The 27,447-nt window shown below is 35.4% G+C and overlaps 1 protein-coding gene across 4 annotated transcripts in view; it reads right to left on the bottom strand.

Annotated features, from left to right (window-relative positions):
- Positions 1–27,447, bottom strand: part of RNF19A (ring finger protein 19A, RBR E3 ubiquitin protein ligase) — a 52,418-nt gene that overhangs the window by 18,724 nt on the left and 6,247 nt on the right. For all 4 annotated transcript variants that reach the window (XM_054708517.1, XM_054708518.1, XM_054708519.1 and 1 more), the window contains exons 2-7: positions 18,899–19,664; positions 9,343–9,551; positions 5,393–5,537; positions 4,584–4,746; positions 895–1,009; positions 263–424 (exon numbers count right to left, since the gene is read on the bottom strand). In XM_054708517.1, coding sequence (XP_054564492.1) covers positions 263–424; positions 895–1,009; positions 4,584–4,746; positions 5,393–5,537; positions 9,343–9,551; positions 18,899–19,572 — 1,468 coding nt within the window. In that variant the 5' untranslated portion in view covers positions 19,573–19,664. The remainder of the gene's footprint in view (positions 1–262; positions 425–894; positions 1,010–4,583; positions 4,747–5,392; positions 5,538–9,342; positions 9,552–18,898; positions 19,665–27,447) is intronic.

The following is a 27,447-nucleotide window of genomic DNA, read 5'->3' on the forward strand; positions in this document are numbered from 1 at the left end:
TGATTTGCAATGTTTCAGGCAAACTTAATATTAAAATTCTAGAATTTCTATTACATTATGTTTCCACTAGAAACTATTCCACCTTCTTTCATCCGCTCACCTCTCCTTGGCAGTTCATTTCCCGATGTACTTCTAGATGAATACTACTGGGCCCAGTGAAAGGAGGGTAATGGAAATTCTGATGTCATGTTGTCTACAGCCTCCCCCTACTTAAAGTATTAGTAAGTACATTAATTTCCCTTCCTTTCCTTAAAGGACTTACCTACAGCTGTGTTATTTCCACCAACATTGATATCATTTTCATCATCAAATTCAATTCTGACTCCTTTTCCATTGCCTGCTGAGACTCCACAACCTCCACTTCGACAGAGAGAAATTGGAACAACGCCGTAGACATAAGCTAACATAATAGGAACACCAATACCTAAAGAGAAATTATATTAATTATTATAAACCAAAAACTAAATCACAGAAACCTGAGCTGCAGAAAGTCTTTTCGAGAGACGGTGTACAGGAGGTAAATCCAAAAGTGGATTTACCTAGCTGTTTGGGGACACAAGCAAATTCAAAGGTTCTAGCCTTTCAGGTGACATACATGAAGAGGAAAAAAGATGTAAATCTTTTCAAGTGCCAGAGTTCTGAACTGTATTGGGGGAGGGAGGAAAGGGTATCTGCCCTAGTAGTTACCAACTATCCCAAGGCTGGGCTCTTGAGCCTATAATACCTTAACCAACATAATTACTAAATGAGCAGCTTTCAGTAGGTTCAGCTTAAATGATCTTAAAATAACTTCTTTAAAATTCAATAATATAATGTTTTATTTTTTAACATCCTTCTACAAAACTTTAATTTTATAAATTCTGAGGTCATTAGTATTTTTAAGCATTTTCTTACCTACTGTTACTGCAGCTACAACTGGAGATACGATTACAGACAATGTCACACCACCTGCTATAGCCAAATTCCGTTTGTGCTTGGAAATGTCCTTGCCTTCATATCGATTGTGAATCTTGAATTAAAAATAAATACAGGGGTGGGAGATTAAAGAGAAAATATATTACATACTTATTTAAATGAAAAAGACCCACATTTGCTAAAGTTTAAGGTGATATTTCTTATAATTTCATAGTTAAGATTCAAGGTAAACATTATTGTTCTTAGACCATATTCTTACATAATTTGCTCCTTATTAATGTGCTTACATAATAGAGTGATTTAATAGATTTTATACTTTGTGTTTACAAGTAGTCTTTGTAATTTTACACAAAAACAGTATAATCATGTTTTTAGCAAAGAAGGAATTAAAAGTATTATTTCTAACATAGCTATGAGTTGGATATTTGACTAATAGGATTACTTTTACAAAATTTAGCATTCCTCAGGTTTCCTTCCAAATAAGCATCCCTAAACAATAATAATTGGCTCATAAGGGTGGTTTCCACAACCTTTTTAAAAACTGACCTTTAAAAGCAGTACTAATAAGCAAACATCACTAAGTAGAATCAACTTTTTCCTCAGATCCCTTTTTATGAAGAAAAATATTACCAAAGACTCAGGATCCTAGGTTTTCATTTATAGCTCAGAGTAAGGGGGTAGAGAGAGAAAGAGAGAGAATAAACTATACCGTCAGAAGACAGGTGTTGGATCTACTTAGCTTCTTTGTACTGTAAAGGTGTTACCAGACAGAATTTAATATCACTATGAAAGTGGCTTGTGAGATATAATATGTACTTTGGGAAATAGCTCAGTATCTTTATTCTCATGGTTTGCAAGGACTAAAGCTAATAAGTAAATTTTTCCTTGTTTCAAGACAGATTCAAAGAGCCTCAAAAGTGTACAGGTAGTCTTTCAAATAAAATATCTGACTTATAAACAATATTTCAGATGAAGCTTTAAGAAACCTATTCTTATTATGTGGTTATTTGGAAGGCTCTAAAAGTACAAGGAGTATCATAGGATATATTAAACAGTGATAAAGTTGGGGTGGGAAAGTGGGCAAAGCATGCACTGACAAAGAATATTTATATTTCCCCACCAAATCCTGTTTCCCAGCACTGACTGTATGTCCCCAGGGAATGGGCCTCTACATTTTCCTAAACGGTCCATGTAGACAGAGACTACAGACCTTCCCAAGGGACCTTTCATTATTCTTCAATTCTGCAACCAATTCCTGCTGCTCCTCACTCCTACTCCTGGAATAAACTTAGCACTGAAGCAGGGAAAAGCCCAAGCTAAATCTGATGGGAGTAGACTCTGGAAGGCAGGCCGCCAGGGGAAAGGAGTCTTTCAGAAAAGTTTGCATCCTCAAGCACCAATGTTCAATTACAGTTATTGTATCATCCCGTTAGTTCTGGTTCAACTTTTGTTTATTTATTTGCTATTTTGTCCCACATTTTCTATTTGTTATTATAAATAAAGGCTCAGCTTTTAGGTACTTTATCAACTTAATAGGTCTTCCTGGGCTGGTTTGTGTGCCTGAGCCCCACAGAACATGGTTTCGGTGGAAAACTAAGTCATCACCTTGCAACCCTTTGAGTACATGTTTGAAAAAAGGAGACTTGTGACAATGAGGTAAACAATCTCTCCTCTATAAATTATTTGTATATGTGTGCAGTATAAGAGTCTCTCTTTCCCTTCTGCTTCAAAGTATCAAATAAACAGTTTTGTTTTCAGTAAAGCCTTGCTTTGGATAATACATAAAAAGTTATGACAATCAGCTATTATGTTTGGGACAATTTAAGTTTAGTTACATCAATCTTCTAAAATAGACATTTGACTCATAAATATGTTTCTCTTATGAACCAAAGCTAATTTAAAAATAGCATGTATTGTTATTTTTCTGGTTATTACAGTAATATATGTTGAATATAAAAAAATTTGGCTGTTATATGAAAGAGGCTCAGCCTTGCCTTGAGTTTGGTCCTAACAGTCAGAACTATAATTAAACAAAATAATCCAGATTCAACATAAGAATTTTCTAACAATTACAGCTACCTGGCAACAGAATGGGCAGCCTCAGGAGCTGGTGGTTTCCCATCAATGAAGTACCCAAATGGCTAGACTGACATTTATCAGGGATCTTACCTACAGAATTTGTGCATCTGGGTTTAAATCCCAGCTCTGCTTCTTTCTGTGTAATTAAGATAAATTACATAAACCTCAATATTCTAACACATAAATTGCTGTGAGGTTAAAATGAGTTGAAATACATAAAACACCTACCACACAGTAAGGACTCCCATCCTCCTTTTAAAAAATCCTATACTTTGTTCTGCTTAGCGTTAGATAATTTCTAAAATTACTTCTCAATTCTGAGATTCTATTAATTTAGATAGCAGCAAACTTCTTTGTCACTTCATAAATTATCCCTTTAACCTTTCAAAAAATTATTTGCTTACCACTCATAGGCAAGTGGTAAGTATTGGTGTTTGGACTTTCACAAAATTGTTAACAATCTATAACAAGTGTATTTATTAACTAGAGGCCCGGTACACAAAATTTGTGCACTGGTGGGGGGGGGGGCGCATTCCTCAGCCTGGCCTGCGCCTTTTCACAGTCTGGGAGCCCTTGGGGGATATCTGACTGCCAGCTTAGGGGAGCGGGCCTAAGTTGTCAGTCGACATCCTTAGTGCTGCTGCAGAGGCAGGAGAGGCTCCTGCCACCACCGCTGCGCTAACCAGCTGTGAGCCCAGCTTCTGGCTGAGCTGTGCTCCCCCTGTGGGAGAGCAATGACCACCAGGGGACAGCTCCCGTGTTGGATGTCTGCCCCCTGGTGGTCAGTGAGCATCATAGCGATTGGTCGTTACGCTGTTCAGTCTATTTGCATATTAGCCTTTTATTATATAGGAGGATAGCAGCAAACTAAGGGGTAGAAAAAGCTTTGAACTGAAGTTGAAAATAATTTAAAAAACTGGCTAATTATTCTTTACCTGAGGACATATATTATTTAGCCATTAACTTTTTATAGACTTGACTATACAAGGATATACCCATGAGAAAAATGGGCAGGTATGTATTTGTTAGTACTTTATACTTAAAGTTCATTTACAATGAAAATGCACTAAAGTTTTCCAATTCAGATAACATTAAAACAATTCTACTTTTAAGCATCCATATGAGCTTGCCAAACACTAAAAATTTACTGCCTTATGAAAAAAATAGTAATTGTTCTATAATGAAGATACTAAAAATGACCTGTCTTTCAAAACAAAATAAAACAAAAACAGTCCTAGTCAGTTCGGCTCAGTGGATAGAACATCAGCCCATGGACTGAAGGGTCCAGTCCCGGTTTCAATTCCAGTCAAGGGCTCGTACCTCTGTTGCAGGCTTGACCCTAGACCTGGTTTGGGCATGTGTGGGAGGCAACCAATTGATGTCTCTCTCTCACATCATGTTTCTCTCTCTGTGTCTCTGCCCCTCCCTTCCACTCTCTCTAAATATCAATGGGAAAAATATCCTCAGGCTGAGAATTAACAAATAAACAAATAAACAAACAAAATAAAAAAAAAAAAAGCAAAAATCATCAACCCTAAACCTAAAGATTTAGAATAGATAATGAACTAACAAGGACTTATGCATTTTACCTTGCGGCCCACGTATACAGGAATACCAATAATCATTGCAGGGATAGCAATGCCAGCTATTAAAGCAATTCCTACAGGAGCACCAACGAGTGTTCCCAGCTGCCACAGTATTTTCTTCTTTCGGCTCCAGGGTTTCTTCCCCCAAAAAGTACATCCTGATGGACTAATGGAAAAAATTATAATGCTAAGTAACAGCTGCAAAACATCACAACAAATTACTACAATACAGTAACGTAATAACTATAAAAGAAGACTTTCTCATACTTAGAAATAAGATTTTCCCTTTCTTTAAATTGAGTTCATTAAAAGCCAAAATATCATGGTAAGTATCACCATAAATTATATTTAAAAGATACTGATAAATGGGATTTAGTTCAAATATCTCTAGACTTCCATTAGCCTCAAAACTTTAGTTTTTGAAGAGTATATTAATATTAAAAAATGCTTATTTTATCCCTGTTTTAGATATATAGTTATCTGATTATATCATAAACTCACACTGTAGCCTAAATGAAGAAATTTATCTATGAGAAAATTAAATGGAAAGATTTATGACCTAGCATAATTACATGGAGTATTAAATACTAGTTTTCTAGTTTTAAAAAAAGGAAAAAAATGTTTTCCATTTTTGACTAGTTATTAATCCCAAATGAATAACACAATATGGTTTCTTTTAAATTTATGTAACTAGAATAAACAAGACCCCATAAATCCTGTATAAAAATGCTTAGAATAACACTTTAAAAAGTCCTTTTGTCTTATAATGTAAAATGATATTTAGATAGCAATAGCTCCTTCAATATACTTACCTTAGATAATGTAAATCTGAGATTTCTTTCATACACAACCAACAAAACTCACAACCACAGACAGCACATGTCATGTGATTACAGCTCCCATCATTCATCTTTATTATATAAGCAGCACATCGTGGACATGGTTTTATATCATCAGCTATTGGGAAAATAAATAGACATGCTTAGTATGTAAAATTGGTCTAAAAAAACAATTTCTATTGGATAATCAATTGTAGCACTGCCAAAAAAAAAAACAGTATCATGTACAGTTTGTTAGCTATAGCTTCAGCCCACTATTTTTAGTATATAATTTTTTCTTCCATTCTGAGAAAAGGAACATATTTTACATTAATTTTCAAATTGTAAACATTTTGAAACACAGCAGCAGTACAATAAGAACAAAGAATAACAAAATGATAGAGGAAAACCAAGGACAGCCCCAGATAAACTGTGAACTACATAAAGTTTATCTTTCTCCCTACCCCATAGCGTAGTCTTCTCTGGGTGACACTTCATATCTACAACTTCTCTAACCATCTCCACTTCATACTATTCCTATTAGTGAGTGAATACTAATAGAAAGAGACAATTTGATAATTAATCTGAAGTAGTACCATATATATATATATGTATATATATATATACATATATATATGTATATATATATGTATATATATATATATATACATATATATATATATAATAGAGTACTATGAGTTTACTTCTCTCTTCTAAGTAACATCAACTATAAGTACTGTACAAATAATACAAACATCTTTAGAAAAGCAAGCCTTTTTCTTGTATTTTAGTTCACAGACATGGGCCTTGCAAAGAATCAGTACTCGGAATAAAAGGAAGGAGGTAAGAGGTTAAGGAAGAGTTACATACTTATAAACATTTAAACAATGGAAACGGTTTCAGAATTATAGCAACCATTTGTTGGTTATGCTCACGACTGCTTTTCATTTATCATCTTTGCCCTTTTTATTCATTTATTTAAATGCTGTTGTTGTATGCTTCATGGATAGTAACATGGTTATGATGCACAAAGGTGCCAAGTTAAAATCAAGTGGGTCCATAACTTTAGAGATACTGACACAGAGTAAGAGTTATCTCAAATTATACAACTACTAGAGGCCCGGTGCATGAAATTCATGCACGGGGGGAGGGTGAGGGGGGGGTTCCCCTCAGCCCAGCCTGCACCCTCTCCAATCCAGGACCACTGGCTCCCTGGCTCCTAACTGCTTACCAACCTGCCTGCCTGATCGCAACCCCCCCGCTGGCCTGGTCACCCCCAATTGCTGCCCCTGCAGGCATAGTTTCCCCCAACTGCGCCCCCCCCTCCCTGGCCTGTTCGCCCCTAGTGCTGCCCCACCGGCCTGGTTGCACCTTACTGTACCCCCTGCCAGCGTGATCGCCCCCAACTGCACCCCCCACCAACCTGGTTGCCCCTCACTGCTCCCCTCTGCTAGCCTGGTCACCCCTCATGCCCCCCCTGCCAGTCTGGTCACCCCCAACTACCCCCCCTGCGGGCCTGGTAGCCCCATGCAGCCTACTGCTCAGTTGTTTGGTCGCCACTCACTAAACCCCTGCCAACCTGGTCGCCTCACACAGCGTGTTCGGTTGTCTGTTCGGTTGTTTCGGATGCGGTGGTCGCTTAGCCTTTTATATATATAGATTTTAAACTTTAGCATCTATTTAAATAGCAACCAGTAATTATTCTACTGTTACTAGTAGCCAGCTATATTTTCTAACTACACATAATTAAACACACATCTGTATAGTGCTAGGCACTAAATTCAAGTATATGGTTCCAACTTCTTAAGGGATAAGCATTAAGCTATACTATATTTTCTATGCTTTAACCACTTGGCAACAACAGCCAGGTCAGGTTTTTCGTTGTTGTTTTTTTTTTTAAATGATCACATTGAGAGACTATATTTATTCCAACAATGCTACTATTTGGTTCAAATCATTTGGAAAAGTTTTTCTTTCATAATTACTTTCAAAGCTACTTTTCATATATTTTAAAAAATCACTCTCATGATCATATAGTTACATCTTACTTTGAAACCAGTGATTCAACTTGATATGGTATCCTAGTTGTTAGTCTTAGTTCCAAAGGAATTTTTGGTCATACCCAAAAAACTCATTAACAATAAGGGGATCATTTAAGTGAATGTATCAGGATCAAAGGTTATGATCAATAAGGCATTCCAGGGAAACACTGCTGAAATGAACATAAAATCTCCCCTGGTGACTACCGTGAGAAAGACCATTTATCTGGATGACTGAATGACAAAGTTGATTTTAAAATTAATAACAAAAGTCATCTTAGTCTTTTTTTCTCTCTCTAGACATATGCAAATCTCTAGCAGGAGACTGTGGTTTATCTAACTTTTCCTACCTCATATAGCCAAAGCATTTACTATGAGCCAGGACATGTTTCAAACTTATAGACATAAGTATTATTAATATCTTCATTTTGCAGATGAGATAAGTGACTTGTTCAGGGCCACACAGAGACTAAGTGGAGAAGCTGGGATTCGAATCCAGACAGTCTGATTCTAAAGTCTATTCTCATACTCTGCAACTGTGTGTCCTGTAACCAATAAATACTCATCCCCACTTAGAGAAGAGGGATATCACTTCCAAGTGGACCACTCAATGGCTACAGCTGACTCTCAGGGGACAGTTTAGGTATATTCAGGTCCTCTCTGAAATATTTTTGGACCCATAACTACAAATTATTACTAATGTTTGAGTTCCACCCCAAATCTTGAGGAAAGGAAATACAAACAAGTCAATCAGCAAACAAGCATGAAAATCCATGTACATTATATAAAGTATTAAATGTTGAATTTAAAGTTTATTTAATTTAAATGTTTAATTTTAAATTCAACTTTAAATGTTGAAAAGGACTTTTTTTGTAGCATAAAGTACATAACTATCTCAATACACTGCTGGTAGGAATATAAATTATTTTCTTGATAAATTTCTATATTTTCCAAGTTTTTTCCTATTGAGGAAAAAATGAGAATTTTTCTAATAATGATTGAAATTCCAATAAACAATGAAAATTATGTGTAAAATAATTTTTTGAAATTTTATTCAAAAAAATTAAGATGTTCAGAAAATTGCTTATAAATATTGAGATTTATGAGATGCACACATTGCTCATATATATATAGATCGATCCTTGGGTAATTTCTAAACTGCTAGCCAAAGGCCCAAGTTCCTAATGTCCTCCCCACTTAAGGTATGACTTTGAATCCTTGGTCCTGAAATTGAATGAGACATCTTTAAATAAAAAATGTATTTCAGCCGAAACTGGTTTGGCTCAGTGGATAGAGCGTCGGCCTGCGGACTGAAAGGTCCCAGGTTCGATTCTGATCAAGGGCATGTACCTTGGTTGCAGGCACATCCCCAGTAGGGGGTGTGCAGGAGGCAGCTGATCGATGTTTCTCTCTCATCGATGTTTCTAACTCTCTATCCCTCTCCCTTCTTCTCTGTAAAAAATCAATAAAATATTTAAAAAAATGTATTTCACAAAATATGATACTGGTTTTAAACTGTAACTTTGTGATATTTACATAATTAAAAACAATCTACAGGTAACATATTCAAAATTAGTATTTTATTAAAAATATTTGCTAAGCTTTGCATAAAACACCTTTATAAACAACAGTTTTGGACCATGTTTTGCTATCAGTTACTATAAATAATTATGACACCTCCTTTTTTCTTTTTGTGTTTTGTTAATAAAATCTTTCCAATCTCAATCCCGCTGTCTTCCATAGGAAAGAATGAGTGCTACTGGAACAGAAATGTTAACACGTGAAGACATTTTTGAAAAATGAAAGAACGGGTGAGAACAGGAACTTAATATTGTATTTTTCACTTAAAATAACTAGTGTTCTGTATGTGTCAAATATTTTATTGAAAAAGTTAGACATAAGTACCTGCTGCTCCAGACTCCTGACTGTAACTAATGGATGAAGAACGTATGGTTCTCAGGCGTAAACTCTGGGCTCTCTCTTGCCGAGCAGCATCACAGGTCTGATTTGGGTGCCAAATCTGTTTACAGTGGTAGCAAAACTCTGTTCCACAGCCTTCTCGCCCACAAGTTAATTTTGGACAGCTAGCACATCCAAATGCTATCACAGCATATCTTGAAAGAACAAGAAAAACAGTTTAAAATGTGACATATAAGAGTTATTAAGTAAAAATATTATCCAACTTAAATGCTATTCCTGAAGAAGTTTTCTATTTACGCGTGAGCAAATAGTTTTAAGTCCTAACATTATCTTATCAATATAAAAAGGGGGGAAATAGACAGTTCACAAATGGCATATAAATGGCTAAAAAGCATTTTAAAGTTCAATTTTAACTAGATGCCAAATTGTATATATAATCTAAACTGCATATACAGTACAAATTTTATAAAAATTTTATTGAATTTTATTGTATGCACAGAGAAAAGACCAGAAGGAAATACACCAAAAATCTTAAAGCATTTTTCCTAGTATTAGGGTTTTAATTTTCTTCATTTCTGATTTTTACAATTAGTTGTTACTTTTCAAATCAGAATGATAGAAAAAACTAGCTCTAGCTATTTAAAAACATAATAACTATGAACTAGCAACACCTGTCAGTTAATGACAACCTGTGCCAATTCATACATTTGGTGATTATACATAAATTCTCATATTTTGCTTCTAAGAAGCATGGTAAAAGTGGTCTTTGGTACCAAAAGTATACACCCTTGAATTTCTCAATCAGAAAGTTTGGTGGGTTTTTTGCTTCAGATGAAAGACTGAGAACAGTAGATTTGTGACTAGCCCTAATACCTATTATCTGAGTTAATATTTTTGTCACTTTAAAATAAATTCTGGGCACTACTGGGTATTTCTCCTAGAGAAATGAAAACTTACATTCACACAAAAACCTGTACACAAATATTTACAGCAGCTTTATTTGTAATAGCTCCAAACGGAAAACAGCTCAGATATCCTTCTTCAACAAGTAAAGTTTAACAAATTATAGTGCATTTATATATCATGGAATACTATAAAGAACAAAAAGAAACTACTGTACATTTAACACCCCACATGAATCTCTGGAGAATTATGCTGGGTGAAAAAAATAAATCTGAAAAAGTGACATAGGGAATAATTCTATTTATATAACATTTTGAAGTGATGAAATTTTAGAAATGAAAAACAGATCAGTGGTTGCCAAGGATGCATGGGGAAGGGAAAGTAGATACATTTATAAAAGAGCAACATGAAGGATCTTTGTTGTCATGGAACTGCTCAGTACCTTGACTATGGTGGTGAATACAGAAATGTACAGGTGGTAAAATGGTATGTAACTAAATACACATACACATACACACAAACAAATAAGTACAAATAAAACTGGGGAAATTTGGCAGTTCTATCAATGCCAATATCCTGGTTGTGATATAGTTTTACAGCTTCACAAAATGGTGCCATTGGGGCAAACTGTGTAAAGGAAACACAGGATTTCTTGGTAATATTTCTTACAACTACACGTAAACCGACGAGTATCTTTTAATTAATTAATTAATTTTGTTAATCCTCACCCAAAGATATTTTTTCATTGATTTTTAGGGAGTGTGGATGAGAGAGAGAAAGACAGAGAGAAACATCAATGTGAGAGAAACACATTGATTGGTTGCCTCCTGCAGTCCCTCCCTCCCCCGCTCCCCCTCGCCCCCAGGGCCTAGGCCAGGGAGAAGCCTGCAACCAGGGTACGTGCCCTTGACCGAAATCGAACCTGTGACCCTTTGGTCTGCAAGCCACAAATTTAAGGGAACTTTCAGGGCTCCTCTTGTTATTAGCAATAAAATTTAATAACTGTAACTGAGGTTTTTATTAGTTATTAAAATTATGTTATCTATAAAATTATGTAGAGAGAAAGTTTCTCCATTTTTAGATGTTACTCTCTTTAAAACAATTTAAAAAAAATATATTTTTATTGATTTCAGAGAGAGGAAGAGAGAGGGAGAGAGACCCTCTACTGGGGAATTGAACCCTCACCTCCTGATTCATGGGGTCCATGCTCAACCACTGAACCACACCAGCCAGGCAGACCTGTTGCTCTCTTATTATCTCACCCTATTTTTAAAAAAATAATTCTTTATTGTTGAAAGTATTACATATGTTCCCTTTCACCCCCACTGACTCGATCCAGCCCACTGCCGGCCCCCTCCGCCCCAGGCCCTCACCACCCCATTGGGCCATGCATATATGCATACAAGGTCCTTGGTTGATTATCTCACCATTTAAGCTTAAATTTTACATCTTAAATTTCACTTCACTTCTGATAGATCATTTTTACAATTACCACTATCATAAATATGTTCAAACATGAATGAATTAAGAGCAATTTAAATCAACATGGTGTAATATAGCAATGTTCCATTTTCCTGAGCTTTAAGATTTCCCCAAAGGCTATTCATTGCAGTTTCAATAAAAAGAAAAAAAAAATTTGCCCAGCCTGGGTAGTTCAGTGGTTGAGAGTTGACCTATGAACCAGGAGGTTTTGGTTTGATCCTGTCAGGGACATGCCCAGGTTGCGGGCTCCATCCCCAGTAGGGAGCATGCAGGAGGCAGCTGATCAATGATTCCCTCTTATCCTTGATGTTTCTATCTTTCTTTCCCTCTCCCTTCCTCTCTGAAATCAATAAAAATATACAAACATTTTTTTCAAAGACTACACTTTATTTTCTATCAAGTTATAATCTAAAGCAGTCTTCAAAATAATATTACTGAAAAGGAAAGGATATTCTCTTTAAACCTCTTCTCTATCCCACCTTTTCCTGAAGGAAGGAGAGAAAGACAGAATGGGGAAATCTGTGTGTGTGCAGGGGACAATGTTAAAACCAACTATTTTTTTTTTTTAAGTCAGTCACAATTTATTAAGGTGGAAAAAAGTTTAGGCCACTAGGTCCAAATTCAAGTTCCACCACGTATTCCTGTATAGTTTTATGTAACTCACATAATCTCCCTACAACTAAGTTTTACCAAGCATAAAACAGGGATTCACTGAAGTTTACTTAGCCTCAGTATTTAGCCCCAATCAGCTTCACCTTTGGCCCTGACCATAAGGACAAATGAGCAAATGACTGCTTCAGAAACATTTCTAATACCTCTGAACTTGTGCTTGGTTTATGACCATGTGATCATATGAGTTACTATCATTTCTATATTAGTACATACGGCAAAAATGTATGCCATTTAGATTGAATATTAATACCTGAATATTCATTTTTAAATAAAAATGATATGAAGAGAGGTGGGGAAAGGTGGGAGAAAGGGAGAGAATTAGTTCATGGCACTTCATATGTACTCAAATGTTAGAGCTAAAGTACTTTAATTTTGTTTTATGCTACTTGTACTTTTTAAACTTTATCTTTATTGTTGGAAGTATTACAGATGTCCCTTTGTGTTACTTTTTCCCATTGACCCCTTCCACCCCCTACCCGCCCCTCCCTTGTATTTTTTTTTTAATGGAAAAGCTAAGATGCCCTATCCCAGAACTATACATTCACATCCCTTTCAATCTAGGATTATCTTTAATAATACTAACCAAATATTTCTGTGGATGTATATTTTGAGGACTGTTAAAGGATAGTTTGTCTAACAGTTTTTCAAATGCTAACAATTATTAAGTGCTTGGTTTGAGAGTTTTTCTTATGCTAAGAATTATTTTTATTTTTTTAAATATATTTTATTGATTTTTTACAGAGAGGAAGAGAGAGGGATAGAGAGTTAGAAACATCGATGAGAGAGAAACATCGATCAGCTGCCTCTTGCACACCCCCCCTACTGGGGATGTGCCTGCAACCAAGGTACATGCCCTTGACCGGAATCGAACCTGGGACCCTTGAGTCTGCAGGCCGACGCTCTATCCACTGAGCCAAACCGGTTTTGGCATTATGCTAAGAATTATTGTGTGCTTACTATGTAAGTATTCTGTGTTCACCTCATTCAATTCCAATAATAACTGGTTAGGCAATTCTATAATATATAAGGGAATTAAATGTACCAAGTATTCATCTATTTTAAAAACAGAATGTTGAGACTCTTAAACATGAGTTTCATGGTATGGGGAGCCAAACTTATTTTTCCATTAGTTAACAGCTCTCAAATTATAACACAAGTGAATGGTAAAACAAACTAAGTACAAAATACTTACTTTAAATAAAAATTTCTGAAGTCTCTCTACTGTGGTACATTAAGTATTATTATGTGAGAAAAGAACAGGCTCAGCAGAAAGTCACAGAGATAACGAAATAATACTAATTAACTAACTAAACATTTTGGCTTAAACAATATCCAAATCTTGGTGTAGAAGATAGCTCCATTTCCTTTTATGATCCATTATTTTTAAAAATATTTTTATTTATTTCAGAGAGGAAAGGAGAGGGAGAGACAGAAAAATCAATAATGAGAATTACTGATTGGCTGCCTCCTGCATGCCATGCCCACATTGGGAATTGACCCCGAAACCCGCCATGTGCCCTGACCGGGAATTAAAGCCTGACCTCCTGGTTCCTGGGTTGACGCTCAACCACTGAGCAACACTGGCTGGACTATGGTCCAATATCAAGTCTTACTTTGTCCCTATTCTTCAGCTGAAGGTCTCTAGCTACTTGAAATGCTTAAATTTTCCTACTTAGCAAGAGTGGAGGGATAGAAGAAAGTGAGGAAGGGACCGAAATAGGGCAGTGTTTTCAGAAATATTTTCTGTTCACTGGGTTAACAGTTAATTCACACTAAGCAAAACTAAAGTGCTTTTTGTTAGTTTGTTTTTTACTATAATATTTGCTGAAAGAATTAACATTATAACAGTATAAGTACCCACTACTTCTTAAATTTATTTGACCACGATATCTAGTTACAGGGAGTTTCACAGTACTTCCACAACTTATACTATTGACAGGGAGGAAGTAGGGATACCAGTTAGAGTAGTATATCCTGCCTAGAGAAACTTCCTTGTGAAGCAACAAGTAAGAACAAACTATACCTAACATGAAATGTAATCTTAAGAGAGATATAACAGTCCTAATAAAAATTTTAATTTAAAAAAATAATAAGAATGAAAAAAGATTATCCAGGAATCCAAGTAACCTTTTTTCAAAAACACAAAGCTTTAACAACCTTAAAAACACAACAATAAAAATATAATCAGAAATACTGAAATTACTTCATCCAGTTAAGGAGAAAAGTCACTTCTTATAAGAAGTTAAACATTGCTCGGCCAGTGTGGCTCTGTGGTTGAGCGTCCACCTACGAACCAGGACGTCACGGCTCGATTCCTGGTCAGGGCACATGCCCAGGTTGCGGGCTTGAACCCCATTAGGGGGCATACAGGAGACAGCTGATCAATGATTCTCTCTCAACACTGATGTTTTTATCTTTCTCTCCCTTTCCCTTCCTCTCTAAAATCAATAAAAATATTTTTTTTTAAAAGAAGTTAATATTATTTCAGTGGAAAAGGAGTGACTTGATTAATATATTTGGGAGAAGGTCTAGGCAAAGTGAGGCACATCTCCTGGTTCCCTTTAGGATCTGCTTTCCACTACATGCTGCGAGGGAGGCCTACAATTGTCAAGACAGCTGCCCAGACTATTTAGAAAAGTCTGTCTAATTTAGGGGTAGAGTGCTGGCAAGCCTTTTGGGATATAATATCTAAAGCCACATTCTTTAGTTCACTAAGTAAGAGAAAGCTAACATGTCTCCTATATATATCAACTTGTTCTTAACAAAGGTGTGAGGGGAAGAATGCTATTTTTATTGATTCCCTAAATTGCACCAAAATATCTTACTATCAATTAATAATCAAATTAATGTTTTGTGTAGCACTAGTAGATACTGAATTACTTGGTGTTAAAATACATCTAGATTAACTGTGTTTAGGAAGAAGAATAAATTTAAAGAAGCAATCTCTCAGCTCCAACTATTAACTCTTAGAATACTTATATGAATATTTATTCTAACACATGTAATTTACCACTAGTTATAAATTACAACTCCCCCTGAAACACAGTTTAATCATTATGGCTCCCTGTAAACAAAACCTGCTGCTTTCTAGTCATATACTTGTTTCCTCCAGAGAAAATAAAAAGTTGGATCTGTTTTCTGTATAAAATTTCTAAAAGGTCAGCCTATAAAAGCATTTCTAGCATGTTAAAAGATGGTCAAGTTATGGCTAAAACCTTCCTTGTAGAATGGGAATGAGAGTCATATGGATATGAATTCTAAAAATACATATTCTTTAGTTCCTATACCTATAGCCCCATTTCTTAAAATCCATTATGAACAGTATCCTCCACAGAATAAGTTATTATTTAAGGACATTATATGTCAGCAAATCAGCTTGGAACTACACAAAACTGATTATAGTTGATGACATTGATTTAAAATGGTTTATTAATTGTTCCTAGGATGTATGATTTATGTTAGTGGTATATTAGATTGGTTCATTCAACAATTCTTTATTGAGCATGGGGTTAATGTGTGGTTAAAACACTTTCTTCCCATGACATTAAATCATTAATTATATTCTAGTATAATAAATGTTCCTTATAAGTTTCCCAGCAAAGTCAGAAGCACTCACATGAGATGACAGGGATAACATGTACTGGTAGAAGGGTGGTCTTAGTCCATTGAAACAAGTGATGACAGAAACTAAAATGCCAACTATTTGCTATCTGCCTAGACAATGTACAAATTAGGTCTTCCAGGCAGAAGATAATCAGGTATTTTTATCCAAGACAGGTTCTATGTTTTCCCTATACATGTCTCTCATCCCAATTCTTCTCCTCAGCCATGGCCAGATTTTTCAATTAATATCCAGACATAGTAGATGACTGACAAATTAACATTTCCTTGCTTTTTGTGGTTGTTTTTTTAAATTTATTGATTTCAGAAAGGAGGGGAGAGGGAGAAATATTCATGATGAGAGAGAATATTGATTGGCTGCCTCCTGCACGCCCCCTACTGGGGACCAAGTCAGCAACCCAGGCATGTTCCCTGACTGGGAGTCAAACAGTGACCTCCTGGTTCATAGGTCAATTCTCAACCACTGAGCCACACCAGCCAGGCTGAACATTCTTAACCGTGTCTACTAAAACTAGATGTTTCCTGGCACACAAGTAAAGAGTTTCTCTGAGGTATTTAACTAGGAATGGATCTTCTAAGTTATAGGGTAAATGTATGTTCAATTTTAATAAATATGGAAGTAGGTGAGCTATATTCATCTATATTTTGTTATTTTTCCCTTTTATTTATAACTTACCTCTGTAATCTATTTTGATTTTGTCTCAATGTATTTTGTGTGGTGACGAGCTAATTTTTCCCTTCAAATAGATAATTTTCACAATCTTCTACATGTTGAATAATGAAACTTTTCCCAATTGGTTTTAGCATGCTTCCCCTAAAGTTCTTGTATAAACTAGAATCTGTGTCAGCCCTATCTACTATGTTCTACTAGGTTGATAGTATTGATATTATCTATTATGTCATAACCAATCAACCCAGCACAGGAGAATACACCTATTTAGTGACCAGAGAGCTTGTACCCTTAGATTTACTGTCTTAACCTCTTCTAGACACAAGTATTGATGTTTAAGTCTCCTTTTCATTTGTTCCATCATGTTCAGACTTTTTCTTTTAAAGATATTAAACACTTAAAGGAACCTATTAAGTACTTCTTATCCTAGGGTCCCATGAAAGATTGTTAGAAAGCCAGATCAAAAGCAATATATAGATATGTTCCTCATTATTTGAATTCTCACTATAGGAGTATTTCCTACAATGATTTGCAAGTAGTTTTTTAATCTAAAATTTGCTATGCAAGTTGAAATCTATTCTAATGAATGTGAAAATACGGTGCAGAGTTCCATGGAATCAAGAGTGATACACTCGCCCTAGCCGGTTTGGCTTGGTGGATAGAGCGTCAGCCTGCGGACTGAAGGGTCCTAAGGTTTGATTCCGGTCAAGGCCATGTACCTTGGTTGCGGGCACATCCCCAGGAGGGGCTGTGCAGGAGGCAGCTGATCGATGTTTCTCTCTCATTGATGTTTCTAACTCTCTATCTCTCTCCCTTCCTCTCTGTAAAAAATCAATAAAATATATTTTAAAAAGAATATTTTTTAAAAAGTGATACACATATGTAATCTATTCCTCTGTCTCCTGCTCAAGTTACTTAGTATTGCTCATTATCCCTATTTTCTTCCCATCTTTTTCTTGAGAGTTTTCTACTTCATGGGTCCCACAGTTTGCTTCTGCCAACCTTGAAAGCAGAGCCAACCTTGGCTCAGTTTAGACAAGATCATTAACATATTATTTTGTTGTTTATGTTATAGTACAAGCTCCCTGCAGTTATAAGGAGAGCATAATTCAAAATTGATACTGAGTAGTACCTGAGTCCTTCACACACAATTAATAAATTCATAAAATGTTAAATAATTAGATAATATTTATAATGCTTTATATTACACAGAAATCCCTTGTGGATAGTTAAGTGCAAGTGATACCTGGGAAAATTAGTTGGGATTTGCATAGGCTGAAAACATTATTACTTTTCTCATATATAATTATAAAATATAGGCTAGATGCAATCTGAAAATTTGCTACTCAACAAGCTTTTAATAAAGGATATGATTCAGTCAATGAGTCCTGAAATTGTCATTTGATAAATTCACATTTCAGCCTTGTCTCTGAGATTATACACAGATAATCTTGGAAATTCTGGGTTTTCCCAAATTCTTACTTATAGATAATCTCTGGTTTGCAATGGTATGCTAAACCATAACCAGTGTTTATGGCTTTTATTATTCTTGAGGAACATATGACTATTTCTTCCTATTCTGACAACTGTACATAGTAAATGCTCTATAAATAGAAGCTGCTATTGACATAATAAAATATATAAGCAAAATTAAAATGTTGGTAAAATGGTATTTGTAATTTAAAAACTTGAGGTAAATGGAATGTATAACCTCTTGATCTTGAGACTAGCAAATACTTATGCACACCAATATAAACACATCACACTGTGACACATATTAAAGTACCTTTCAAAAGGGTTATTTCAATTTATATAAATGACCTGCCCCCACCAAAACAAACAAAATCCCTGATCATTTCACCTATTACTCCAAAATAAAAGTTCTCCAAATGGAAGGGGAAAATCAATTTTGCCCACAACTAGATCTTGCACTCTACCACCTTAACCTTTTCTTCTGAAAAAACGTGTTAAGTGAGTATGTGAAGCAGAGGCAGTATCAAAATGAGTAGATTCTGGTGTCTTGCTTTAACAGTGAACACTGCTTGACACATGGTATACACTTAATATATATTTGTCTATTGAATGAATTACCTGACATGTTAAGATTTTTCTTTGAATAAAAGTCAGCATAATTCTTATTTTATCCACAAAGAAAAAAAATAATTCAAGAAAAATCTAACAAAATCTTCTTACCCGCAGTCTGGAGCTGGACACCACCTACAATCAGGATCTCCAACGAGCCACCGTCTAAGCATAAATTCTTCATATTTTTCCATCAACACATCATCACTTAATATCAAGCGAATATCATGGGGATTAAACCGTTCAGTACATTCTGGGCAACTGATGTTAACTCTACTTTCAGAAATTTCTATCCTTAGATATTGTCGTAAGCAATCCACACAAGATCTATGATGACAAGTCATTATCTCAGGAAATCTGTCTTTAGAATGCCGCAAAAGGCACAAAGGACACTCTATAAAGTCTCCAATTTGTTTGTTGATGGAGGTCAATCCATTGTCAGAGGAGGTATTTGTAGAGAAAATGGAGTTCTTATCAGTACACATTTCAGAATGTATACTTTCAATACTCGCAATTCCATCCACCCCGCCATTTAGCTCCCTTGATTTACGTTTGTTATCCTTTTTCCTCCGAAACAAAGAGCCTATTGAAATTCTTCTTTTCTTGGGTGCCTTTTTGACTGAAGGCAAGCTCACGGATGAAGCAGAAGACTGAAGATCTCGATCTGAACCCATTTGCCGATGTAAACTCATGTCTAAAATGCTCATTAGAAGTGAGTCAGGGTCTGTGTTTACACACAGCCCTTCATTATATTTAGAGATAAAACTTATTTCTTGTTCTTGCATTCAGATTAAGTCATGATGTAGGAAAATCCTACTTGGTCCCTTCAGAGAATTCTTGAAAGTTCGATTTACAGAAGACTGTTATCATAGATGGTCTGGAAAACAAAACAAAACACCAAGATCATTTAATTGTATATTCTCAGTCTACAGGTTTTTAAAATAAGCTTACAAATTCACTATGAAATGTCAAACAAGTATGTTCTTAACCATTAGTTTTGTTTTGTTTTTTTTTAAGTAAGGCCAATTTATTGAGAAGTCTACAAGAGAATATAAAACTAATGCTAAAATAACAAGGACATTCTTTAATCTTAAAAGGCTTTAGATTTAAACTGAACTTATTAAATTTTTTTATCATTAACAATCAGACCTCAATGATTCCCCACTGATTTAGGAATTTTTAAAAAATGGACAATAAAATGCACATGTACATACAAGGACTAAGTGCAACTTACACAATCTTGAAGAAAAATAAAGTGTGTGTTAGAGGGCGAGTGCTCTTATACTGCCAAATATAATGATTACAAAGTTACAGTAATTAAAAAGACAGTGTGGTATATCACAAGGATGAACACAAAGACCAATGAAAATAACACAGTTACGATAAAAAAAAATCCAACATGTATAGCCCACTTGATTTATGTCAAAGATGACAATGACAATGCTGAGCACTAAGAATAGCTTTTTCAAAAACAAAACAAAACAAGTATTGTTTTACTGTTTACCATCTGAGAAAAGAAACTTGACCTATATCTCACCCATACATAAAATTCAATTCCAGATAGTTCATAATTCTAAGTGTGATCAGTAAAATCATAAAGCTCCTAGGAGTCAATAGAAGAGACTATTACAATATAAAGATCTATTGAACAGAACATATGAAAGTGCTTACCATTAAAAAAGGCCTGCTAAATTTGATTACAATAAAATCAAGAAACAGTTTTAAGGGAGTGAGAGAAGTCATGTGCCACACATAACTAAGAAGGACTAGTATCCAGAACACGGAAAGAACATTTACAAATCAATAAGACAAAGCAGACAATCCAACAGAAAAATGGGCAAGGGACTACACAGACGCTTCACAAAAGAATATGGAAAAGTGCTCAACATCATTTGTGATCAGGGAAATACACATTAAAGCCATACTGAGAGACCACTATACCCAGCAGGATGGCTAAAATTCAGACTGCCATTTCCAATTATTAGTAGAGATGTGGAATGCTGGTGGGAGTATAAAACGGAACAAGTACTTTGAAGAACTGTCTATCAAATTTAAACATATATATACTTTATTGTCCCTTTATACTTCTAGAAATGAGAGCACAAGAGATATAATGCATACATGCATCCAAGATATGCATAACAATATTCATAGCGGCATTAGTTATTATAATAAGCAAAAGTGTTGAACACAACCCACATTTCCATCAATAAAATATATTCACACTCCAGTATACCAGAAGCAATGAAAATGAACAACATACTGCTATACATAAAACAAGAATGATCTCACACACAAAAAAATGTTATATAACTCCATGTATATAAAGTTCAAAGCAAGCCGAACTAATTTATGATGCCAGAAGTCAGGATTGAGTTACCTTTTGCAGGAAGGGAAAAAGGGAACTTTTACATGTGTAGTGGTTACCAATGTATGTTCACTTTGTGATAAAACACTGACCTACAAACAAGATTAATGCACTTTTCTGGATGATCATTATACCACAGTTAAAGGTAAAAAAAAAAAAAAAAAAAGCAACTTCTGATATCCACACATATTCTTGGGAAAGTCATATTGATTTCCCAACACAAAATCTAGAAAAAATTTACTCAGGAAAACTTTATTCAAGTCCATCAGTTTATATTTTCCCATTAATTATAGTATTCTCCATTAATTGTGAAGAAATTTCAGCAAATTTTCTTCTTTATGTCTTTTCATTTTCTCTTGCATCTCAAAATGCTTTCTGTACTCCAGGGTTTTACCTATATCTATAACCATATCTATATCTATACTAGAGGCCCAGTGCATGATTAAATCATGCACGTGTAGGGTCCCCTAGGCCTAACCTGCCATATCCACTGCCCCGCAAAGCCTAGCACGCTCCGCGGACACTGCTAGCAGCCTGCTCCCCGCTGTAAAGGTTGGTCAGTGTGAACAGAAAGAAGCATTTCACATACTGTTGGGAGAGGTGCAAATCAGCACAATTTAGGGAAACCAATTTGACAATATCTATTAAACTTCAAGATGGAAACACTCTTGACCAGCAATCCTACATGTAAAATTTAACCTTCAAAAAATATGACACAAGTGTTCAAAGACATATTGTGCAAAGAAATTCACTCCAGCCTAGTTGATAGAAGCAAACAAAAAAAAGCCATTATGAAACCTGGAAATAACTTGTATCCAATAGGGAACTGGTAAAAAGAAATGAACCAATCATAATTTATCTGCAATGATATGGAAAGATCTCTCTATATAATGCTGAGTGAACAATAACAATTGCAAAAGAGTATGAGCCATTTGTGGAAAAAACACCCCCACACAGGCTTACATATGTACACAATTTCTGGAAAAAATGTTACAAAATCATTAATAATGGTTGCCTTAGGAAGAACAATCTTTAGTATCCACTTTCTGCCTTCTGCATAGTTTAAAACTGAATCATGAGCATCTATTACTTATAGTTTAAAAAAACCCTAGTTGAACTTCAAAAGCAATAAAAATATTCTGCCCTAGAACCACCTAATCAAAGTGAAAATGGGGTCCAGAGCTTGTATGCTTTGAAAGTGTTCATCAGTAATTTAAGTGTACACTCTAGTTAAGAACCACTAATATTAAACAAAGTTTGCTATACATTCTCATTTAAAACAGAAATAAGCAGTAAAATACAAATAGATGCCAAATTGTGTACCCCCCCCCCCCCCCACTGTTCTGTTTACAGGCTGCCATTGCCCAGGCACACATGGACTCAGAGGACAGGGTCAGATAGGCAGAATTGGAGGATTTTGCCCTTCATAGCAGGATGCAGTCTTTCTGCAATGTGCCTGCCCGTGTGAAACCATCCTTGCAGCCTATGGGGTTTCCAGTCACTCATTTTCAGCCATACTGGAACCCATCTTAGTGATGCTAGGAGCAAGCAAGCAGCAATTATGAATGGAAGGTACCTGAGAAGTAAGAATGGGCCCTAGGTAGGAAAAGATTCCAAATTCAAGTCTCATAACTGGAAGGAACTGTGCGCTACAGAAAAGTGGGAGACATTCTGTTCTGATAGCACTGCATCGGGTCAAGGGTATATGTTACGAGAGTCTCCCTTGGAAGTGGGGAGGAGCTGGTGGTGAGACGCTGCAACCCCATAGGACCTATTGCAACCAGGCGGAGACTGCAGCAGCTGCCTTTGCTTGGTAAATAAACAGTGGGGGAAATCCCAAAACTTGACTTACTTTTTTGGTTCTGCTCTTAGTGTTAAAGTAAAGTTCCTGGGGCAGTGAGAAAAGGAAGTATCTATCCATAGCACCTCCTATACAGAGAGTTGCAAAGAACCACCTATCAAATTTAAATATGGTTACGTACAATTTAATTTTGCAGTTGACTACCAAACAACAAAATTAATGGCCTTAAGCCATCCGTTGATCAGACCATAACTAGAAGTGATGTACTAGAGATGATGTATTGGCACACAAGCTAACTTTGGCACAAAGTAAATAGAGCTTTTATAAATCTGAACCCGTCTCATTAACAGAAGTTTGAGGCATTAAATTGTTTGGATTTCCATATATAACTTTCTCTGGACAGTAGTAAATCACTAAGCTCATTATAATGAAGTTTTCTATTGCTCAAAAAGGCTATTTAAATGTTTAAAATTATTTAGAGTAAGTATGTCATTCATCTTACCCACCGCAAATTTGGAAATGCCATATTTTCCTCTAATAAATCTAGTCCACAATATAGCTGCCATATTCAGTTATAGCAGCAATGTAGACCCTGGACATAATTCTTGCAGACCAAATAATATTAAGGAGACAGATACTCATTACTCTCTTATAAAACTGACTTATTAAACATCTCTTTACAGCCTGTTAAAGTAAAAATACAATAGGCACCTTAATAATTTTTTGGAGAAGGATAACAATGCTTAAAAATAACAGCTAATATATGGGTAAGCTTCAGAGAAATCCATGAAATCTCTAAAACTGTAACTAAATTGTGAATATATATATATATACTCTATAGGGATAGAATCTGTAGCTTTCAAAATATTCTCCAAGGAGTTTAAAGTATAACAAAAGGTTAACTGCGACTGCTGAGATACTAGATTTTAATTTGCCAGTAAAAGTTAAAATCAGTTTCAGTAAATCTTTTCTGCTCTCACTAATTTACCTTCATACAATATTCATATCTGTACCAATTATTAGCTCAGAACATACTTCTATTATATTAAGATTTGAAGATGCAGCTCTTTCCAGAGAGTTAAGTTATGGGGAAGGTTAAAAAACAACTTTCATTTGGAAACAAATGTCTCAGATCCATAATGTAAGAATAAACATGAAGTTGCAGATGGCCCAGAGTAATGCATCACATGTTAAATAAAGCAAAATCATACAAAAAGGTGAATCAATATTATATTTTCAAAGGACAGTTGATTATAAATATGTACATAAAGATATTAGAGTGCTATCTCATCTTCACTTAAAATGGCAATTATCACTGAAAACTGTTTTTAAGTTTTTCATTCTTCCTAATTCAATTATAATATCTTCATTTAAAATATAATGACACAGCCCAATCGGTATGGCTCAGTGGTTGAGCATCTACCTATGAACCAGGAGGTCAAGGTTTGATTCCCAGTCAGGGCACATGCCCAAGGTTGCAGGCTCGATCCCAGGTAGGGGGCATGCAGGAGGCAGCCAATCAATATTCTCTCTCATCATTGATGTTTCTATCTATCTCTCCTTCTCCTTTCCTCTCTGAAATCAATAAAAATATATTTAAAATATGACACAAAGAGGTAAAATAGTTGATGCTGAGACCCTGCTTATGGTGCTAAAAATCTAAATGTCTTTCAATTATTTGAATGTCTCCTCAGAAACATGAGCATATTATATGCAGATGTAAGGAAATCTGGGTTCTATGGATTGCTACACCCAGTGGTTTTGTGGCTTTAGTTCAGTACCAACCTCTCTGTATCATCTGTAAAACAGAGAAAACACAATTGTGGCAGAGATGTTGTTATAGACTCACCTGTTTCATCTTCCTCCCCAGCATATAGAACTAATTTCCATTCCACTTGCAGCTACATACAGCCATATGTCCAGTCCTGGCCAATGCAATGTGAGTATACTAATGTTATGGCCCTTCCAAAATTGGTCCCCAAACCATCCCTTTAAATATCCTTCAAGTTCTCTCTCTTCTCCCTCTGGCTGGCTAAATGTAGTAATTCTAGTGGTTAACTCTAAGCAGGCCTTAGGGGACAGCTGAGTCACAAGATGGAAGGAATCTGGACACCAGAGTCATCCACACAGTTCTTTGTGTAAGAAATAGATTTTTATTGTGTTCCACCATGAGATTTTGGGGTTGTCTTTTTCTGACATAATTATCTTACCTACTTAGTGGGAGGAAAAAATTTAGAGTAGCTTGGAGAGAAAAATGTTTTTTAAATACTATACAAATATGGGTAATGATAGCATATATTTTATTCAGAGAGTAAAGCATGGACTTCAGGGTCACAATATTTGGGTTCAAGTTCAGTCTCTGACACTTATTAGTTAACTGTGTGACACTAGGTTAAATTACTAAGACAGTTTCTTCAACTGTACACGAGGAATAATAATAATGTTTACAGCCTGTAGGATTATTATTAGGGTTAAATAAAATAACATACACGAAGAATCCAGCATAAGGTATGGCATTCATGTAACTAAACCATTTACTGCATAAAAGTGTTGAAAGGATTATCACACTTAAGGTTAGAAATGAAAAAAAAGTTGTCTCTGAAATGGCTTTTTTATGAATAGCCAGTCATTTGGAAGTTTGAAATATATCATTATAGTACATGAATTTCTCTAAAGTAAATGTAACTAATGTTTTCAGCCTTATGCTTATGTAGCGACAAATCTACCTTGAGTGGTCTTTCTAATATTAAAAATGGGATAAATAACTTCAACCCAACTACTAAGTAATAGGGGAAGAGGGACTGATTCAACAGATTATTAGCATAGGCAAGTATCAGTTTCCAGCAAGTTTTTTTGGAAAATGAATGCTTACCAAGACTCAAATATACTGCCTTGAGCTCTATCCTAAAGATTGTATGATCTCCCACAAACAGAAACTAATAGTTCAGAATAAATTATTCCCACATGCTCCAAAGCCTCCCCAAAGAGATGGTTCTTAAACAGCTTTACAAACACACACCTGCCACGTTTACCTATTCTTGATTGTGAGGTAGAAAAAAAAAAGGTACTTTGTAATTTTAATAATACTCATTACAAATAATACTCATTACTCAATCCATTACAAAAAATAAGCTACTACAGAAAGAAAAACCATTATCAATTCAATTTTTTTTTTCAATGAAAAATAGATTTTGGCTAGTTCATTCCAAGCCTTCTTTGTTCAGCAGGGCAAACAATGCAACAATAAGGAAATACTAGAAAAAGCATAGTGCAAAATGTCGGGTATGATGACATGAAAAAGTTTTAGAATAGGCTAGTCTCTGATAGTTACAATGCAGGATATAAAACAGATGTAATCATAAACCTTTGGCTTACTAAAAACTTTTGAGTGTATATTAGTTTCCTGTGGCTGCTGTAACAAATTACCACAAAGTGTGTGGCTTAAGACAAGAGAAATTTATTTTCTCATAGTCCTGGTTTGGGGCTGCAAGGGAGAATCTGTTCTTTGCCTCTTTCAGCTTCTGGTGACTGTAAGCATTTCTTGGCTCATGCACAAATCATTCCAATCTCTGCTTCCATGGTCACATTGCCTCTTCCTCTTTTGTGTCTTCTCTTCTTCTGTATATAATTTCCTTCTGCTCTTCCCTAATAAGAACAATTTATCACTGGATTTTGGACCTACTCAGATAATCCAGGATGACCCTTTCATCTCAAATCCTTAACTTAATTACACCTGCAAAGACTATTTTTCCAGATAAGGTATCATTCACAGGGATTAGGATATGAACATATCTTTCAGAGGGCTACCATTCAACCTAAAACATGATTCCAGAAATATTTTTTAAAAAATATGTTTTTATTGATTTTAGAGAGAAAGGAAGGGTGAGGGAGAGGGTGAGAGAGTGAAACATCAGCTGCCTCCTGCAAGCCCCCTACTGGGGACTAAACCCACAGCCCTGGCATGTGCCCTGACTGAGAATCAAATCAGTGACCTTGTGCATGGGGCGGTGCTAAACCACCCAGGCCAGGGCCTGATTCCAGATAATTTCGCTAAGGACATCATTAGAATATATTTTATTTATACAAAAAAACCAAAGGCTGTTCATCCATAATAAAAAAGTTTTTTTTCTTTAATTTAAAGGGTATGGCTATAAAGAACTATCCATTTGATTTGACTATGTATATGATTTGGCTATATACAACTGCTTACTGAGCAAAACTTGGTTTGGACAGAATTAGTCATTGTGCTATATACATCACATATCCTGTGATGATAGGCTTTTCTAAAGGATCGTTTTACTTTGCTCACTAATATACACTAATCAGTGCCCACACCCTCTTTCCAAAGAACTTTATTTCATGATATTTAATTTAAGGATGCCTATATAAGAAGTGGCAGTTATTCATACAAACAAAACCTAAAGGACAGATTAGTTTGGGCAATATTTAAATAGATTAGAAATTTAAAATCAGAAGATCAGAAGAAATTAC

The sequence above is a fragment of the Eptesicus fuscus genome, chromosome 19, assembly GCF_027574615.1.
Source record: "Eptesicus fuscus isolate TK198812 chromosome 19, DD_ASM_mEF_20220401, whole genome shotgun sequence".
Classification (NCBI taxonomy): Eukaryota; Metazoa; Chordata; class Mammalia; order Chiroptera; family Vespertilionidae; genus Eptesicus; species Eptesicus fuscus.